General features: G+C 47.5%; 1 protein-coding gene and 3 non-coding genes across 5 annotated transcripts in view; 2 read left to right on the forward strand and 2 right to left on the reverse strand.

The window, feature by feature from the left end:
• The first annotated feature begins 5,153 nt into the window (after positions 1-5,153).
• LOC117225909 (NAD kinase) overlaps positions 5,154-15,795 on the forward strand; it is a 34,907-nt gene continuing 24,265 nt past the window's right edge. Inside the window, exons 1-2 of one of the 2 annotated variants that reach the window (XM_033479724.2) lie at positions 5,154-5,874; positions 10,717-10,770. In XM_033479724.2, coding sequence (XP_033335615.1) covers positions 5,762-5,874; positions 10,717-10,770 — 167 coding nt within the window. In that variant the 5' untranslated portion in view covers positions 5,154-5,761. The remainder of the gene's footprint in view (positions 5,875-10,716; positions 10,771-15,795) is intronic. The other variant, XM_033479725.2, reaches the window with a different exon arrangement.
• Positions 7,113-7,184, forward strand: TRNAG-UCC (transfer RNA glycine (anticodon UCC)). The gene has a single exon. It is a non-coding gene; the product is annotated as a tRNA-Gly (tRNA).
• On the reverse strand, positions 14,921-14,991 carry TRNAG-CCC (transfer RNA glycine (anticodon CCC)). The gene has a single exon. It is a non-coding gene; the product is annotated as a tRNA-Gly (tRNA).
• TRNAG-UCC (transfer RNA glycine (anticodon UCC)) lies at positions 15,461-15,532 on the reverse strand. Its single transcript has one exon. It is a non-coding gene; the product is annotated as a tRNA-Gly (tRNA).

Consider the following 15,795-nt stretch of genomic DNA (forward strand, 5'->3'; position numbering starts at 1 on the left):
CAATTCCACGCATCGCTGGGGAACACTGTGTGACAGTTTCCGGAGTTTATGGTGTTTCGTCCCGGCAGATAATAAAAGCAATACCCATAACCTACGTGGACGGTTCCACGTAGAACGCAACGTCGCCGTCGCCCCGCTGCGTTTTTCACGGTTCGAAATATTTTTTCTGCTGTGGAAATAATCGAAGCTGCCGCCGAACGATCTTTATTCGAAACGGTAGAAGCAACCCAGGGGACGAATAATTATTCTAGGAAGAGTAACGAGGCTGCATTTTGCAGCGTTGGGGCGAACGAGACCTCGCTCCAAAATTGTGCATTGAAATCTCGCTACGGAATTTATACAGAATAATCGGGAATTACTTGGACACGTAATTCCGTAAATACGTGTATTCCAAATTTATATATACGAATATTTGCAAACGATTCATCGCCTGACAACTCGCTGTAAAATCGGCTTTATGAAAATTCAATGAAATAGGAACGAGAAGAAGCGAAGCGACAGAAATGTAAATTAAAACGAATGAAACGACAGAAATCTAGAATACAATGAAATAAATCCAGGTATTGTTTCGGCAGCTATTCGATGAGTAAGTTCGTGCAATTGCAAGTGATTTCGCGGCGAAATGAAACGGAATAGAAGGAAGGCGAACGGACTGCGGTGAAAAGAAGTTGGACCAAAAAGCAGACACCGCGTGAATGATCGATGGGAAAAAGGTAAGGCGGCGATGCAGCGACAGATCTAGGCGAGACGTCTAAGTCCTCAGCCAGTCTGTCGCCGATCGGGTTGATGTGTTTGCCGCGGTTCGCGCATAATTAGAGGGATTGTCAATAGCGTCCAGCGTGAGCGCGTGTAACAGGTTGCACGGGCGCTCAAGAGTGAAAGTGTGTCAGCGTGTTTTTCATTTTTCCTTGCCCGGGCAGACTTCTCGGTGGTCTTGAGACAGTTTGACGTCAGTCGATCGAGTTCCCCCGTTCCTCCGACGACGTTCGAACGTGTCCGATCGATCGTATCCGAAAAAGAATGACTTTTTAACGAGCCTCGACGCGCGGCCGCGTCTTATTCACTGAATTTCCGGTGACAGGGGTGAACTGATTTATCGGTCGCCGTATATAGTAGTAGATGAAGTTCGAGCGTCGGTTCGCTCGAAAACTAGAAAAGGATTCGCGTTTGATCGAACGGAAACGGGGACGCTGGCAAATATGATTAAACAAGGGGATGATCTGGAAGGGGTGAATTGCTGCGGGGAATCGGCGGTCTGAAAACATAGGGCGGGCGTCGTTTCATAGAAAGTCTCGTGTGCAACAACCTGGTAATAAGGCCACCGAATTCACGTTTCTATTCCTCGTGGAAATAAAGTCTTTGTCCGTCGAGTTTACGCTAAAACCGTGATCGTTCGTTCGAAAGTATGTATTCCGTGTTCTCGCGTGTTCGTATTACATCGAATAAAATTGCAATATTACGATAAAATGGTGAACCGAAGTGCCCGAAACAGGTCGACGGTCTCGCGCACGACGAGCAGTGCCAATAAGCGAAAGAATCGCGGCAGAAATGCGCGCGTTTCGCAACAATGCTGTAACCCAGTTGAAAACGCTGAAGCGACTGTCCGCCCGTTGCCAGATGCGGATTAATTTAACGCGCTCGGTGCGAACCACTTAATTCCGCGCGAGCGTAAAGCGGCGATAAACGGCGAGAGCGGTCGTTGGAAAACGGTGGCCGGAAAGCAAATTCTAAATTTCCGGTGGTGCCGGCCGGGCGGATGCAATTATTGCTGTCGCATAGTTCGCGGTTAGGCGTTCGGAACACTGGGCCTGGAGGCCTCGATAAAAATCGTGCGGGCGGGAGAGAGAAACTTCGCGCGATTCGGTCCGGTTTTCTCCGTATCCTCGGTATCCTCGGAAAAAAGGCTCGAATCCCGCGATGTTCCATGGGGTACCATGATGCTTATCGAGCCGTGTGCGGGTCGATAACGGACTAACCGACGCGACGGTTTTCCGGCTGCGGGTGAACCGTCCACTTTTACTTTCACCTTAGAGGAAACGCGTAACACGCTGTTCGTTACGGCAGGCTACCTTTATGGATCAATTATAATGCGTCGATTAATAATTTCGAAAGAACGCCGGCATTGTAGGTTGAAGCAACGATTCCGGCGCGGCGCGCGTCGCGCCGTTGCGCTCGAACTTCTCTATTTTCATGTATTTTCTCTCCGGAGCCAGCTTTCCGAATCACGTGCGAAATTGGACGGAGTCGAGGTGACGCAACGTGCTCGCGGGAAGGTGAAAATAATTGAAATCGACGGAATCCCTGCTCTCTTTGTTCTTGGCCGATCGGTTTACCGATAACGTATCGCGATCGCGTGAGTCAGGCAGCTGTTATTTCCGGTGAATATTAATACGTCTTCGAAGCGAAAGATGCACGGTAGATTGCAAGATGCTTCCATTAAGTCTGTACTTTTCGATTTAAGGCTTTCTTTTCAAGGAGAATTAATATTTAAGAAGAATGAGCACCGGTTGCTTTCATTTTTGAGAAAACTCAACGATTCGTTTCCTCGATTCTCTCTGGCTTACGTCAGAGCCAGTCTGGATCGTCGATCGGCGGATGAAACGAACGAAATCGGCGGGTACCGATGAAGCGATTAATCGGGCTGCCGGTTTTCCCCGTAACGGCTTAGGGCGAGCCACGTTTTCGTCATCGTAATACCATAAAAATCCTTAACGGTCCAATTAATTCGTGCGTTTCCGTCGGCGCTTTTGCAACGGCACGGCGCGGCGCGATGACTCAACGGTGTAAAACTGTACCGGGGCAGGAGGAAACGGCCTTTTCCCGCGTCAGCTTATCGGGGAAACTTTCCCGGCAGCTTTTCACCGATGCTATGTCGCAGGATGTTTCAAAGGTCGTTCCCGATAACGAACGAGCTCCCTCGGAGCCCGTCAATCGTGCCCGCCGGCCTTTTGAAAGTCTGGAATGTCCATCGGAAGCGACGTGGCTTGCGCGAGCTTCCAGACGGATTAACATTATCTGGCTGGCATCGACAGCCGTCAAACGGTGCACAGGGATTTCAGCCGACCTACGGGGCACCCAGGTGACGTTTAGAGAAATTTCGGCCTCGGTATGCGGAGAAGTCGCGAGAGCGACCTAACGAGTGCGCAGACGACGCGTAAGCAATCGGCTAAATTTGGATTGTGCACGTCGGGAAGCCGCGCGCCGCGCCGCTTTTGATAGCACGCTTATGAATTCCAGCTTCCGCTGGAGAGAATTCGATGGATCCGATTTGACTCGCCGATATCGTTCGATTCTACCGCAGTAAAAATGATGAGAACGTTGTTCGTTCTTTGCTGTTTTCATTTCTACGAAAGAACGAGACAAGGGAAACGAAAGAGTTCCGCATCGGTTCGGATAATTCTCCTTTCTTTCTGCAATTCTTCAAATTTTTCCGCAGCTGAAAATTGTGCGCGGAACAGTCCGGTCGTAATCGTGTTCGAAAGATTTGGAGGAATTGGGACAATTCCAGGTTCCAGTTCTGGCAACTATGTCCAATTTCCCAGGGTCGGAGAGCGTAAAATCATCGAAACTCGTCAGGACGCAGATCGCCTAATTGTAATCATTATTACGCACCGATTCGCGTCGCGATACGCCGATCGTTTAGGGAGAGTCTACCCGACGTTTTACGAGCATTAAACCGTCGAAAGAATCGTTGTATTTCCAACTAATTTGTGAAACACAAACTCGCAAAACAGAGCTCGACGAACAATTTGCATCGGCGTATCCGTTTCTCCCGATGATTTTGTTTCTTCAACCGGGAACAAAAGTCGAGCATAATTTTCCTGCGATTCGAGCGTCCAAGAGTTCGCGTGTCCGATATTAGGAGACCTCGGATAATTCGAGGCGTTCGATGCATTCAATTTGCCGATGCAGCCGGTGCATCGTGTCGGATATCGGATTTGTTAGCGACCGCAGGGCCGAACGTGGCCGCTGATGCAAACTCGATAGCGTCGATGAACTCTGACACCGGCGCGGCGGAACGTGACTAACGAGGCTTGTTAATCGGCGGGCCACAAATCTTCGTTTCGTTTATGCGGAAAAGATTTAATATAGAGACAAGGTGGCGAGATGGGCCGGCGCAATTTCTCCGCGGAGCGCCGGATGATGAACCCACGCGCCACTTTGCCCCCCTTTCGAGCCGCGTCTCGAAGCCGAATCGAGCAGAATCGGGCCGAAAAACAACGAGACACGGTCGATCCGATGAATCATGATCGACTAATTGGTCTCTCTGCGAATCGGCGCGGCGCGGCGCGGCGCGGCGCGACGCGGGGATGTTATTCTCGGCTAGGTCACGTACTCCCGTTTATATAACACCCTTGACAAACACGAGTTTCCTGCGATTGGTCGAATTCGTTTGATCGTTCCGCGGATTCGCAGCAATTCGAATCGCGAGAATGATAACGCAGCTTGCGACGTTTTCAACCGAGTCGTCGCAGATGGCGAACGGTGCTCGTTCCGGTTATCATTGGAGCCGCGGATTCTCTAGTTTTTCGACGAACGGTTTACAAGAATCGCAGTCAATCGCAGAGCCGCGCGGACGGTTATTTCGAGCGAAGAGTAGCAGAACTTGGGCATCGATCCAAAATTAATGCAACGTACAGCTGCATCGCGTTTCCGACCGCAACAATTCGCTGTCAGTACCGCTGACCTAATTCGATCGTTCTCGGTAACGATACGAGACGAAATCTGAATTATTCCTTCGCAACGTTCGTCGATCGCTTCGATTTTCCTCGATTTTCTTCTCGTTCGACGTTCCTTCTCCGTTCTCCGAAGCTCGAGAGCGCGAGAAAATTGATCGAAACAACAGGCAAAGAACAAGCTACCAGCGCGATCTACTCATAGACGGGTTCGCCTACGCCGTGACCTTTGAAATGCCGACGCAACTGCGTCGAACTACTCGCACCAGGAAACTCTCTTAATTAGAATAAAAATCTCGTCGACCGATCGATACCGCGGCCTCGCGAATCATCGAATTCCCGGAACGAACTATCGTTCGCGTCTCGATCGATCGCTCCGTTATTTTGCACGCGACGTTCGTAACAATTGAAAAAGTGGCTCGACGATGCATCGCAACGAAAACGAGGAGGTGCGGTCGGTGCGCGTTCGACGCGGCGACGAATAGCGACTTCGATCCGGGAACGATCCAGAGTCCGGAACCGCCGGGACTCTCTCGATCGGGGTGCGACTCGAGCGGGAAACGCGTGTCGATTCAAAAGTGCAGCCGCGGGTGCGAGGTGCGATAACACCGAAGAGCGAGGAGGAGCAGGCTCTCGGAGGACCCGGTCGGCCGATAATAGAACACCGCGCGGCAGCGTGCGTCTCATTTGCAAGACAATGTTATTCGGCAAAGTAGCGGGGCCGGGAGAGGGGTGTCCGCGAGAGGGAGAAAGGGAGAGTGTGTCCCATTAGAGGAGAGCCACGCCACGAATCCGTTCGCAGCAACAGGACGGCGTGTGTGAGGTTAAGTCTGGGCGAGTGGTGTTTCAGTACGGGACGAGACATCTCTCGGTGTGGTTCTCGCAACTAGTTCCTCGGCGACTCGACGGACACCCGTCGTCGTTTCATCGTCGTTTCGTCGTCGTTTACTTCGTCGATCCGCTCGCGTGTCGTCCGCGAGACAACGCTCGAACACCGTTCGCAAGAAGTGCAACCGGGTGCATCGTGAATTATCACCGCGAGAAACGAAAGGAGCTAGCTTGATCATCGATAACCGGCGTTCAAGATGAATGAAAGGGACCTACAGCTGGCCAAGGCGATCGTGAACTTTCAGCTGGAGGACACCGCGCAGAAGAAGACCACCGTCTCCAGGATGCAGGATAAGCAACAGACCTTCAGGTGAGTCGAGAGAAAGAGAGTGCGTCTGTGTGTGCGTGTAAGAGAGAGAGAGAGAGGGAGAGAGAGCGAGAGAGAGAGAGAGAGACGGTGACAGATCGACGAAGGACACTGTGATTTTCGATTCGAACGCGTGTGACCGTAGACCAAAGCAAACCGGAGTCGGTAACGCGATAGCGGCTTTGTGGACACCGTCTCCCGTCTCCGCAACCCCTTCGCGATACACGCGAACGATATAGTGGTCGGCTGACTGAACGCCGTTTACGCTGTCCACGCTGCGGAACCCTAATTAAACGCGAGGTGTCGCGGATTAACCCTTCGCTACAGCCGCATTTTTCACGGGCACGAGCTTGGGCGATTATTCCGAGCGCAAATAATTCCTCGGAATTTATCTATGCTTTTTAGCACGTTGCCGGGTAGGTCCATTGCTGCGTGGACCTTTTGGAGCTGGCCAAATTTTGGAGCAAGATGCGCGGAGTTGCATTTTCTGCGGGCAAAAGATTCGTAGGAAATTCTGCTAGGGAAATATATAATTTCAGTTTGTTTAGAAAACGAAATCTTTGTTGGAAAATATTCGATATTCGGATACACGGACGATCGTTCTCTTGCTCGAAGATTCTGATCGGTTTAATCGCTTGTACTAATTATAGCAAACAGAAGTTCCGAAGCAGTGTATGTATTTCCTCCTGTAACGAAGTGAAAACAATATAAAAACACCCGTACGTTCTACCGAGAATGTTACCGCAGTACTGGGTTTTACGGACAAATGTGACAGACGAACCGATAAATAAATATTGCTGTGGTTTTACAAGCTGGAACGAACTTTCGACGATCGTTGGATCGATCGATCGAGCCCCGGCGCTCCCGGGGATCAGTTTCGAATTGCGGCCGATCATGCGCGCCGGCTGTGTATCTCGTTGGAAAATGCACCGAAGAGAGAAATGCACTAGGAAGAACAAATAGCGTCGGTTGGCTAGAAATAAAATTGGCAGCGAGTCGGGAACTGGTTCGTTGCCGTGGACGACGCTAACGTCCGCTGTTCTTAAATAAATGAGCGCTCATTGATCGTGTTCTGGACACGAACACGGCCACTCGTAGGTAGCCGCGTGTAAAACGCTATCAGCGAAATTCTCTCGGCTCGGGTCCGAGGAAAAGTCAAGGCCACGAATGGTCGACCAGCTTCGGAGTATCGATTCTGCCGCGCGATAGGTCACAGACGGCTCGGTCCCCTGTTCTCGGGTGCGATGGTGGTGTAATGGTGAGCATAGTTGCCTTCCAAGCAGTTGATCCGGGTTCGATTCCCGGCCATCGCATGTTATTTTTTTTTCTCTCTTTTATTCTTCGCTGTTTCCGCCATTAATTATTTTATTTTCCGCAAACATCGATACCTAAATTCTAGGGCATATTTTTAATCCGCCAGCCGGACGATTTGTGTCAATGCTCACGCGATCGATCGATGCGTTCGCCATCGAGAACTATTTTTAGTCCCATCGAACGAAATTTATGCGAATTTATGAAAATGATGTTGAATCGACGACGTATTATGAAAAAAAATTATGAAAATCTTTACAAATAGCACGGTCAATTGATCGTTCAGGCAGCAAATGCGACTTACTAGCACGCCAACTATTGCAGTCTGTAATTTTTTTCTTTTTTTTTTGCAAATTTGCATATGTGCGTCCTACTATCATGTTTTATGTAGATCGTTGATGTCGGAAGCCACGCGTTTGAACTATTCATTAGAAATACACGTTTACTAAGAACTGGAGCAAAAACGTATTCTTAACAACAATATTTCTATTCTCGTAGCCTCTTAGCACACACTAATTTCCACCTGTACCTGTCGTTCCAGAACCGTAAATCAATTTTTAAACTTGTTTAAAGAGAAAATTGAAGTCAGCCGGTTTCCTTATGGTAGCAACTGTTGTGCATGCATAAAAAATGAAACGGTCATAATTCAACGAGTGCACAGTACACGTGAAACACTGATCTATAAATATGCAGCAGAGTCAGGCTTCTAAAAATTAGACAAACTCTAACATTTCTATGTAATGTCTAACGTGTATTCTCGCACGTGTCACAAATACGTACATATGTATATCTATTTAATTGGATGTTTGCTGCTGCCTCATCGACGGCTCATTTACTAACAAATAATATTCGTCACGACATACCGTTGAAATATTAAATACGTCGTGACCAGACTGCGAATCGTTCTTAAGTGAATACATGAAAATTCAAAGGTTTGAACGGTCGCAAAATTGTTCGCTTAAACATAAATTTTTTTCTTCGAAGCGAGTAGCAACTTTTTCAACGACGCGACGAGTCGAACACGAGCCAGCAACATTATTTATAGACACACTACTCTAATGGTGCAATAAAATATTTCCATGGCTTCAAGAAGATTGACTGCGACCCGTTAAAAATTAAAAGATGATTTCTAGTTCCTTCGAGATCCGATTTGACCAATTGAAAACCGCGCAAAAATATAAAGGAATGAGTTCTCTGCCGGATAACGGGTTAATTATGCTGGTTTCATTAACGGTAGGCCGATCGACCGGTGGTTCCAGCAAGGCGATAATGGCGGCATGTTAATCTAGACGGGTGATTGATAACCTCGTTCCTTTTATTGGAACGCAGCGTTCTCGGTCGCGCGGTTAGATCGAATCCCTTCACCGAGATGATTTGGGCTTGGGCGATCTAGGCCAAGGCTGTCAGCGGACCTTGCCGCTCTTATTCGTGACAATACTCTCCTTTGTGGAACAGAGTACATGTGTACGTAATTGTAGAGCGACGGATCTGCGCACGAGAGTCCGTCTCTCTCTCTCTCTCTCTCTCTCTCTCTCCCTCTCTCTCTCTCTCTTTTGATAGAACGCGTTGCCAACCCTCCTGTACCGCCTGGGCAAATTTCGATCCTTTCAATTGTTGAAACCCCCTCTTTTTAAATTCGTCGCCTCGCGACTCGGAAATACAGTAATGTCTCTCCAATTGACGCTCAGATTGTGCACAAAAATGGTCAATTTCGGAAGAGGAGGTACGATTAATCGAGCCTCGCGGCTCGTTTTTATAATTGGTGACAATTCGTAACTATAAAAACAAACAGGGCTCGAATAATCGCGTCTGCTCTTCCCAAATTGTCCATTTTTTTGGACAATCTGAGCGTCAATTAGAGAGACATTACCGTACCTTCGTTTTATTTGTATCCCAAAAAATTTGGATAACTGCCGACTGAGATTAGAATCAAGTTACGCGCACGGTCTCATAACTAACTACTAATTATGCATGGAAACACGAGTCACGATTACTTTGCGATTTCTCAGATAAGATCGCAGATCTCTAAAAACGCAGATATTTAAAGATCGCACACCTTGATCGTCGCGCATATCGTTATCATTATTTGAATAGCGACGAAACTTGCCAGCGAGTTTGCACAGCTCCGAGCTCATTTATTTTCTATTATATTTTCGTAAATTCTCGAGATTCGAAAATCGCCAAGTTGGTCGATGAAACGGAAGCAAATTTTTTGTTCTCGAAGATACGCGCTCGGCAAAGTTTAGAACGGTCTAAATTAAATCGATCCAGGCACGATTAGCAACGATTTTCCGAAAAGTTGCTACGTCGAAGCGACCGTCACGCCGGAACTATTTTTGCATCGGTGGACTCGCAATTCAAGTGTACCCGACTTGCACAACATGCTAATCGTTTTAAAAATACGTAAAGTTTCGAAGTGAATTCTCTCCGTGTTACTCGCAGATTCCAGATAATTTTGTGTACGCCGCTTCTGAAAGCGGAAATAGCAATCGTATTCATAGACCGCTAAACTTCGATAACGCCTCGCTTTGATGTCTTCCCTTTTGCTCGGCGTTTCCTCGCGGCTCCCAAACGCATCTGGAAACGATGCCGAGCACACTGTGTGTGCAACCACCGGTTATGCGTTTCATTGTCGGCCTATCAACGTCATAATTTCGTGCTGCGGTCTAAATCGTCGCAGGGCCTACATCTAAATCTCCGACGGGAACGTGCGAAGGGTTTCGAGTTTCAAGCAATGGAGCCAAGGATATCTTGCTTGGCGATTGTCGCTTCGAGGCCGTTCGGTTGCACATGCACCGGCTCCGTCGATGCACCGATCGACCGACGACGAATAATTTACAGTTTGCCGCGATGCTTTCTTTATCAATTTGTAACGTGTACGCTTCATTCGTTTCTGAAGCGACCAATCGACGATGGATCGCCGTGGATTCGCTTTCGCGATTCCACTAGAATTATCGTGTAAAACGAACCGTGCACCCCCGATGTATTATTTTCGCCTGGAACAATACGCGTGTCCGAGTTCGCGAAAAAATCGCGTCGGCAATGCTCTGCTTGTAACTGGTCGCTCTTGCAATTATCTCGCAATTGTCAGACAAATATTTTGCATTCCGACACACCGTCCTTATCGCTATTTCTCTTTCCCTCGGTTATTTCGTCGAAACTCTCGAAACTCTACCGTCGACGATCGCTGTCGATTACTCGCATTCGCAATACAGTAATGTCTCTCTACTTGACGCTCGGTTTAGCCACGAAAATGGACAATTCAGGGAGAGGAGATACGATTATTCGATAGCCTTGCGGTTCGTTTTTATAGTCACGAATTGTCAACAAGTATAAAAAGGCTCGAACAATCGTATCTCCTCTTCCCTAAATTGTCCATTTTCGTGGACAATCTTAGCGTCGGTTAGGGAGACATTACTGTACATAGTCTCGTCTCGGAAAATACGCGCGATAAATGTATTGTATTCCGACACCGTGATTGTTCTTGATGGTACTGTCTATACTAACACATGATCTTTTCTTTTTCTCTTGAAGCAACTCGCGGTCCGAGTTAACGGTGAATTGCATCAAGACGACGGAAACGAGCAGGTAAAGCAGTTGTCTACTCTAAAGCCTGTATGCCCCTGTAACCTAGCGCCACCAGCGCGACGAGCAACCGCGTTCCCAGTTTGTCGCGTCGAGCGCAAACGCCGTTGCTCGTTCAACAGTACATACCATATCTCGCGGGGACACGATCGGGAACGAGGTGGGTCTATATCGGTAACGGTCGAATTTTTCGGCCGTGACGTTTCGCACCGCCCTCCACTCTGCTCTTCCCTTTTTCGAAACGACAAAGGAAAGAGCGAACCGGTCGCCGCGTGCAACGTAACGTAACATAACTGCACCTCCGCCGCACGTGTCGCCCGTTCCGCCCCCAATTTCCCGTGCAGCACAATGTCACTGACATCTTTTCACCGCTACGCACACATGGTTTTGTCCCTCTGTCGCATGACGAGTGTCCCTATTTGCAAAATCGTAGCTGTGTTGTCGACTAGTTTGTAGAATAGTTGTAGTTTCGGAGAAAGATCTTTACATCGTGTATGTTCTTTGTTAATGTCCGAGGAACGTCGAGATGTAAGATCTTGATACTCCGAGGGTAAAAGACTACCCTCGTGCGCTGGAGATCGCGCAGGTAATCCTAGTGCAGTCGGGAAAACGTGGAATTGTAGAGGAACGTGGTAGAAAAATTCCGATGCACTTGGGATAGGGTAGGAAAAATTCTGATGCATTTGGGATGGGGCAGAAAAAATTCTGATGCGCTCAAAATAATTCTTGCAGTTCAAATGCTTCGTAGACAGATTTTGGATGCACTAGAAGCGAAAAAGAAATTATAACACGACGCGGAGAGATCGTAAACGTATCCTGGTACTCTAAGGGTTGATTATTGATCTGATGCAATTAGCATGCGGTAGAAAAAATCCCCACGCACTGCCAATGTTTCAGAAACAGCCAACATACTCTGAAAGTGCAATAAAAAATATTTTTGATGCGGAGAGAAATATTCTCAACGGAATAAAAAACCGATAGCGAAATCCTGCATCCGAAGAGATGCGCCACGAATGCACCGGACAGGATTCTGCAATGACCCTTTGGTAAAAATCGCGAGAGTCTACAAAAATTTCTGATTCTGCAAAGAATCAGTCATGTAATTAGTCATGTAATTGTATTAGCTATAGTATAGCAGTAGTCTAGCGTTGGCAATGTTCCTCGCGATCGGCTCCGGTCACCTTTGTTCGTTTAGCAATCCGGGACGACGTTTTTTCATAACCGAGCGGTGCGCGCAGGTTAAAAAAGAAACTAGCTTTCGATCGGGTATGTTGTGTAAATTAACCTTGAGCCTTAGAAGGCACTTTCTCGCGCGTCGCGATGCAATTCAAACGACGGCGACAACCAGCAGCAGGCGGCGAACATAGACCTAGAGCGCTGTTGGAGAAAAATCGATCCTTCAGGAGTCGGTCTAATACCTATCCAAGGTCTCGTTCACGCGTACCCTAGCATACATAGACGAACAGAACGTACAGACAGTCCGTGGACTGTCTCTCGCCTCGGAAATTTTGAAACAGCTAAAATCATACGTATGCAAATCCCGATTAATCCCGAATGACTGGCGATTCGTCGATACTTGTGAAATATCGACGACCGTCTATACTCGATGCTTCGAAAATTTCGTCGAATCAAATTTGTTCGATGAAATGAAAATTGCAATATCCTAGACAAAAGATCCTTCGGTTCCAAAGGATCCAAAGGATCCTGGGTTCCTATCTTTTGAAAAATGATTCGCTTGGTTCGTTTCTTCGTATTTATCGGATAAGGCTCGATTTTTCTCTTGTCAAAAAATGAACCAAATAAAAGAATAACAAAATTGGACGGCAATTGGTCAGGCCTCGGTAACCGGCTCCGCTACCCTATAAAAAGGCTCGCTGACTTGGCAGGGAGATTCAAATATCCCGACGGCCTCGAATGTTCCGCGAAAAGGATCGTGGGCACGGTCACGTTCGCGAGATCAAAGATCTCGAGGAAGATGACGACCTGGAAGAACCGTCGCCGCGGTGCCGAGATAGAGCAGGCCCCGGTATCTAACGATGGCACGGTATCAGCGGAGGTATGTTTGCCAGCTCGTGTCGCTGATACCGAAATGACCCGCCTGCGAAGTCGACGTCCATGTTGACGGCCGATAGGAATACGAAGACACGGGACGACCCGCGTCGACGGTCGACACGGCGAACCGTGTTTCCTTAAAAGGCGTCGCGCCGGCTTCTGACAATGGCTAATTATGACAACGACTAGGCCGCGATAATTTTCCTTGATCGGCGGTGGAGCGAAGGCTACCGTTGCCGAACGGTAACGGCAACGACATTGCCATCTCTCTGCTACGAGGTATAGGCGAGTTAATCGGCCGCGACGCCACGGTTAATTACCTTTGCCGAAAGATTTACGCGTGATATAATTTCCGATACGACGGAGCTAATAACCGGAGCTCGAGTCGATGTATTTCCCTGAAATTTGGCACACGGTTTCTTCACGCGAGTCTACGTGTTGCAGCAAAGTCGTTTCTCCATTCCGTTTTTCGATGTTTAATCGTCGATAAAAGAAGCGAGTCGGTTAATTGAATCGGAGAATTTCGAGATCCGTCAAAATTCTGTTACATCGTGAAAGCATTAACTTCGTAAAAATTGGTTACAAGTTCTCGAGGAGTCTGTACAGTCAAAATTTCGACGGCTCAAGTTCGACAGCTTGGAAATTAAAAATGATATTTGCTATCTCCGACGGTGTCTAGATTTCGTCACTAGCTTTCGGTATCGTCGATCATGGATAATGTATCTGGTAGAATGGAACTCTCGTGACAGCAGATACGCCGTCTCATAGCCAGATAAACTATCTCCGCTCCGTGGGGCTCGGTTTACTGGAAAATACGGTTCGCAAACAATATCGCTTACGGCAATGTGTTGAGAACTCTCGGCAGATTATTTCCGAAAAGCTCGCCGAAAACAGTCCTCGACGGTTGAGGAGATTAAAGCGTGCGAGGTACGGGAGGATCTGGGAATGATCGACGGGTGAACTACGAGCGATCCGCGAGCGCGGGATCCATCGATCGATCGAGTATCGCGGAGCGTGTGCCTGGAACACGCGGGAACAATCTTTTCTTGTCGTTTGACGTTAGGTTATCGCCGAGGTTCCCGCTTATCGTTCGACAATTTCTGTTTTCCTTCCTTCCCCGACAATGCACCGTTTGCCGATGGATATTCGAGTGGTGTTCACGCTGTTAGGCGAACTCAGTAGAGCGCCGCTCGGTATATAGTGATGCAACGTGGTGGCAGTATCCTCGGTAGGGCTGTGTTGCTCAAAAGAAACGCGAGCGCTTGTCGAATCATCAGGTAAACAATCAACTGCGATCTATCGTCGCGACACGACGTCGGGAAACTCGTCGATAGAACGAAAACAGACGTCGCCGGCGACGATCGATACCGTCGCGGACTTCTGAATTCTTAATGAATGACAGGCACGGTCGACTTCCTATCCCTGTTTCGTCGGCGATCGACCGTTGCTTCGCGATCGAACGACGATCGCAGTCCGGGAACGTCGATCGACGAGAATAATTCACGAAATCCCAGAGATTTCGACGCGAGAAGCGTCGATGATATAAATTCGCTGTGCTTCTGTGGGCAAAGATTTTCCAACTGTTTAGAATTCGAAGAGGATGCCGAGGAATCGTATTAATTTTTGTGTTGTTCGTTCTTGAATTTTAATCGTCCGGAACGTTGGCGATAAATTCGCTGCGAGTTGCATATTCTGCGGAAAGATTAGATTAACTTTTGTGTTGTTCGTTTCTTTTCGAGTTTTCGTCGTGAGAAACGTCGAGCTGAAAATTCATTGCGATTATTGCAATCGCATTGCGGCTGAGAGAAACTTGTGCGTCTACGAGGATGTTCGATTCGTCTGTGCTTCTTTAGAATCGCTTGGAAAATTTGATCTGTGATTTTTTTATCGCCGGTTCGAATAAATAATCGCGTCGGTATCGCGTTTAGAGAACGATCGAAGAATCAGTAAGTGCACAGTTTCGTAACGTGTCGTAACTCGACGTTGACGAACTTTTTTGGGGAGAGCGTTCGCAGCGTGATTTTTGCAAAATTTTCGAACGCATCGTGCGCTGAAGGAATGTGCGACCGTGCGGAATTTTTCTCGCGAAGAAAAAAAAATCTGCACTGCCCGGGAATCGAACCCGGGTCGCAAGAATGGGAATCTTGCATGATACCACTACACCAGCAGTGCTTCTTGCAGACGCTGCTTTATTTTCGCGGAGATATGCTTCGCGCTGCTGCAAACATGTCGTTGAAATCGCGTTAATAATTAACGCTACCGCAACGATATCGCGACAGCAACATCATTAATGTCCGAAACAATTATTACATAATTACTAAAATCGGAATTTATCAATTTCTCGTATGTACGAAAATCGAACTCCAGCTTGAATCGCCTAAAATATTAAAAATATATATGAAAACGTACGCGATCGTTTAAAAGTAACAAACTTCTGTTGCACCTAACATTGCAACGTAGACAATTTCTTAAGATATCGATCGCATTCGCGAGGTATTGAATTATTCACGTCGAAGATACTCGACAGTGTATTTAAGATAATTTAAAAAAAATAAATTCGTAAAAATTAACGATGGATGGTGCAAAGCGTGCAGATTTCGAGCTCGAAAATTCGGGAAAAAAATGTCAAAAATAATTGTTGTGCGATGGCCGGGAATCGAACCCGGATCAACTGCTTGGAAGGCAACTATGCTCACCATTACACCACCATCGCACGTGCTAGTACTTTCCATTCTGTCTGTAGAAATGGCTTCCGCTGACACACTTTCGCGTAATTTAAACTCAATGCCGTTGGTTAGAGTTCTATAATTGTTCGTTGTCAAGTTCACTATTGTAATTTCACGGCGGAAACGCCGTATTCGCTTCGCGAACACCAGTCCACAAAATTGACGGCGTTGAGACGACCAAAAACAAACTATTCTCAGTTTTCTGACAAACAAAAATTAAACGTTAACCGTCTAATTATTTTCCGATCGT

The sequence above is a fragment of the Megalopta genalis genome, chromosome 11, assembly GCF_051020955.1.
Source record: "Megalopta genalis isolate 19385.01 chromosome 11, iyMegGena1_principal, whole genome shotgun sequence".
NCBI classification, from domain to species: domain Eukaryota; kingdom Metazoa; phylum Arthropoda; class Insecta; order Hymenoptera; family Halictidae; genus Megalopta; species Megalopta genalis.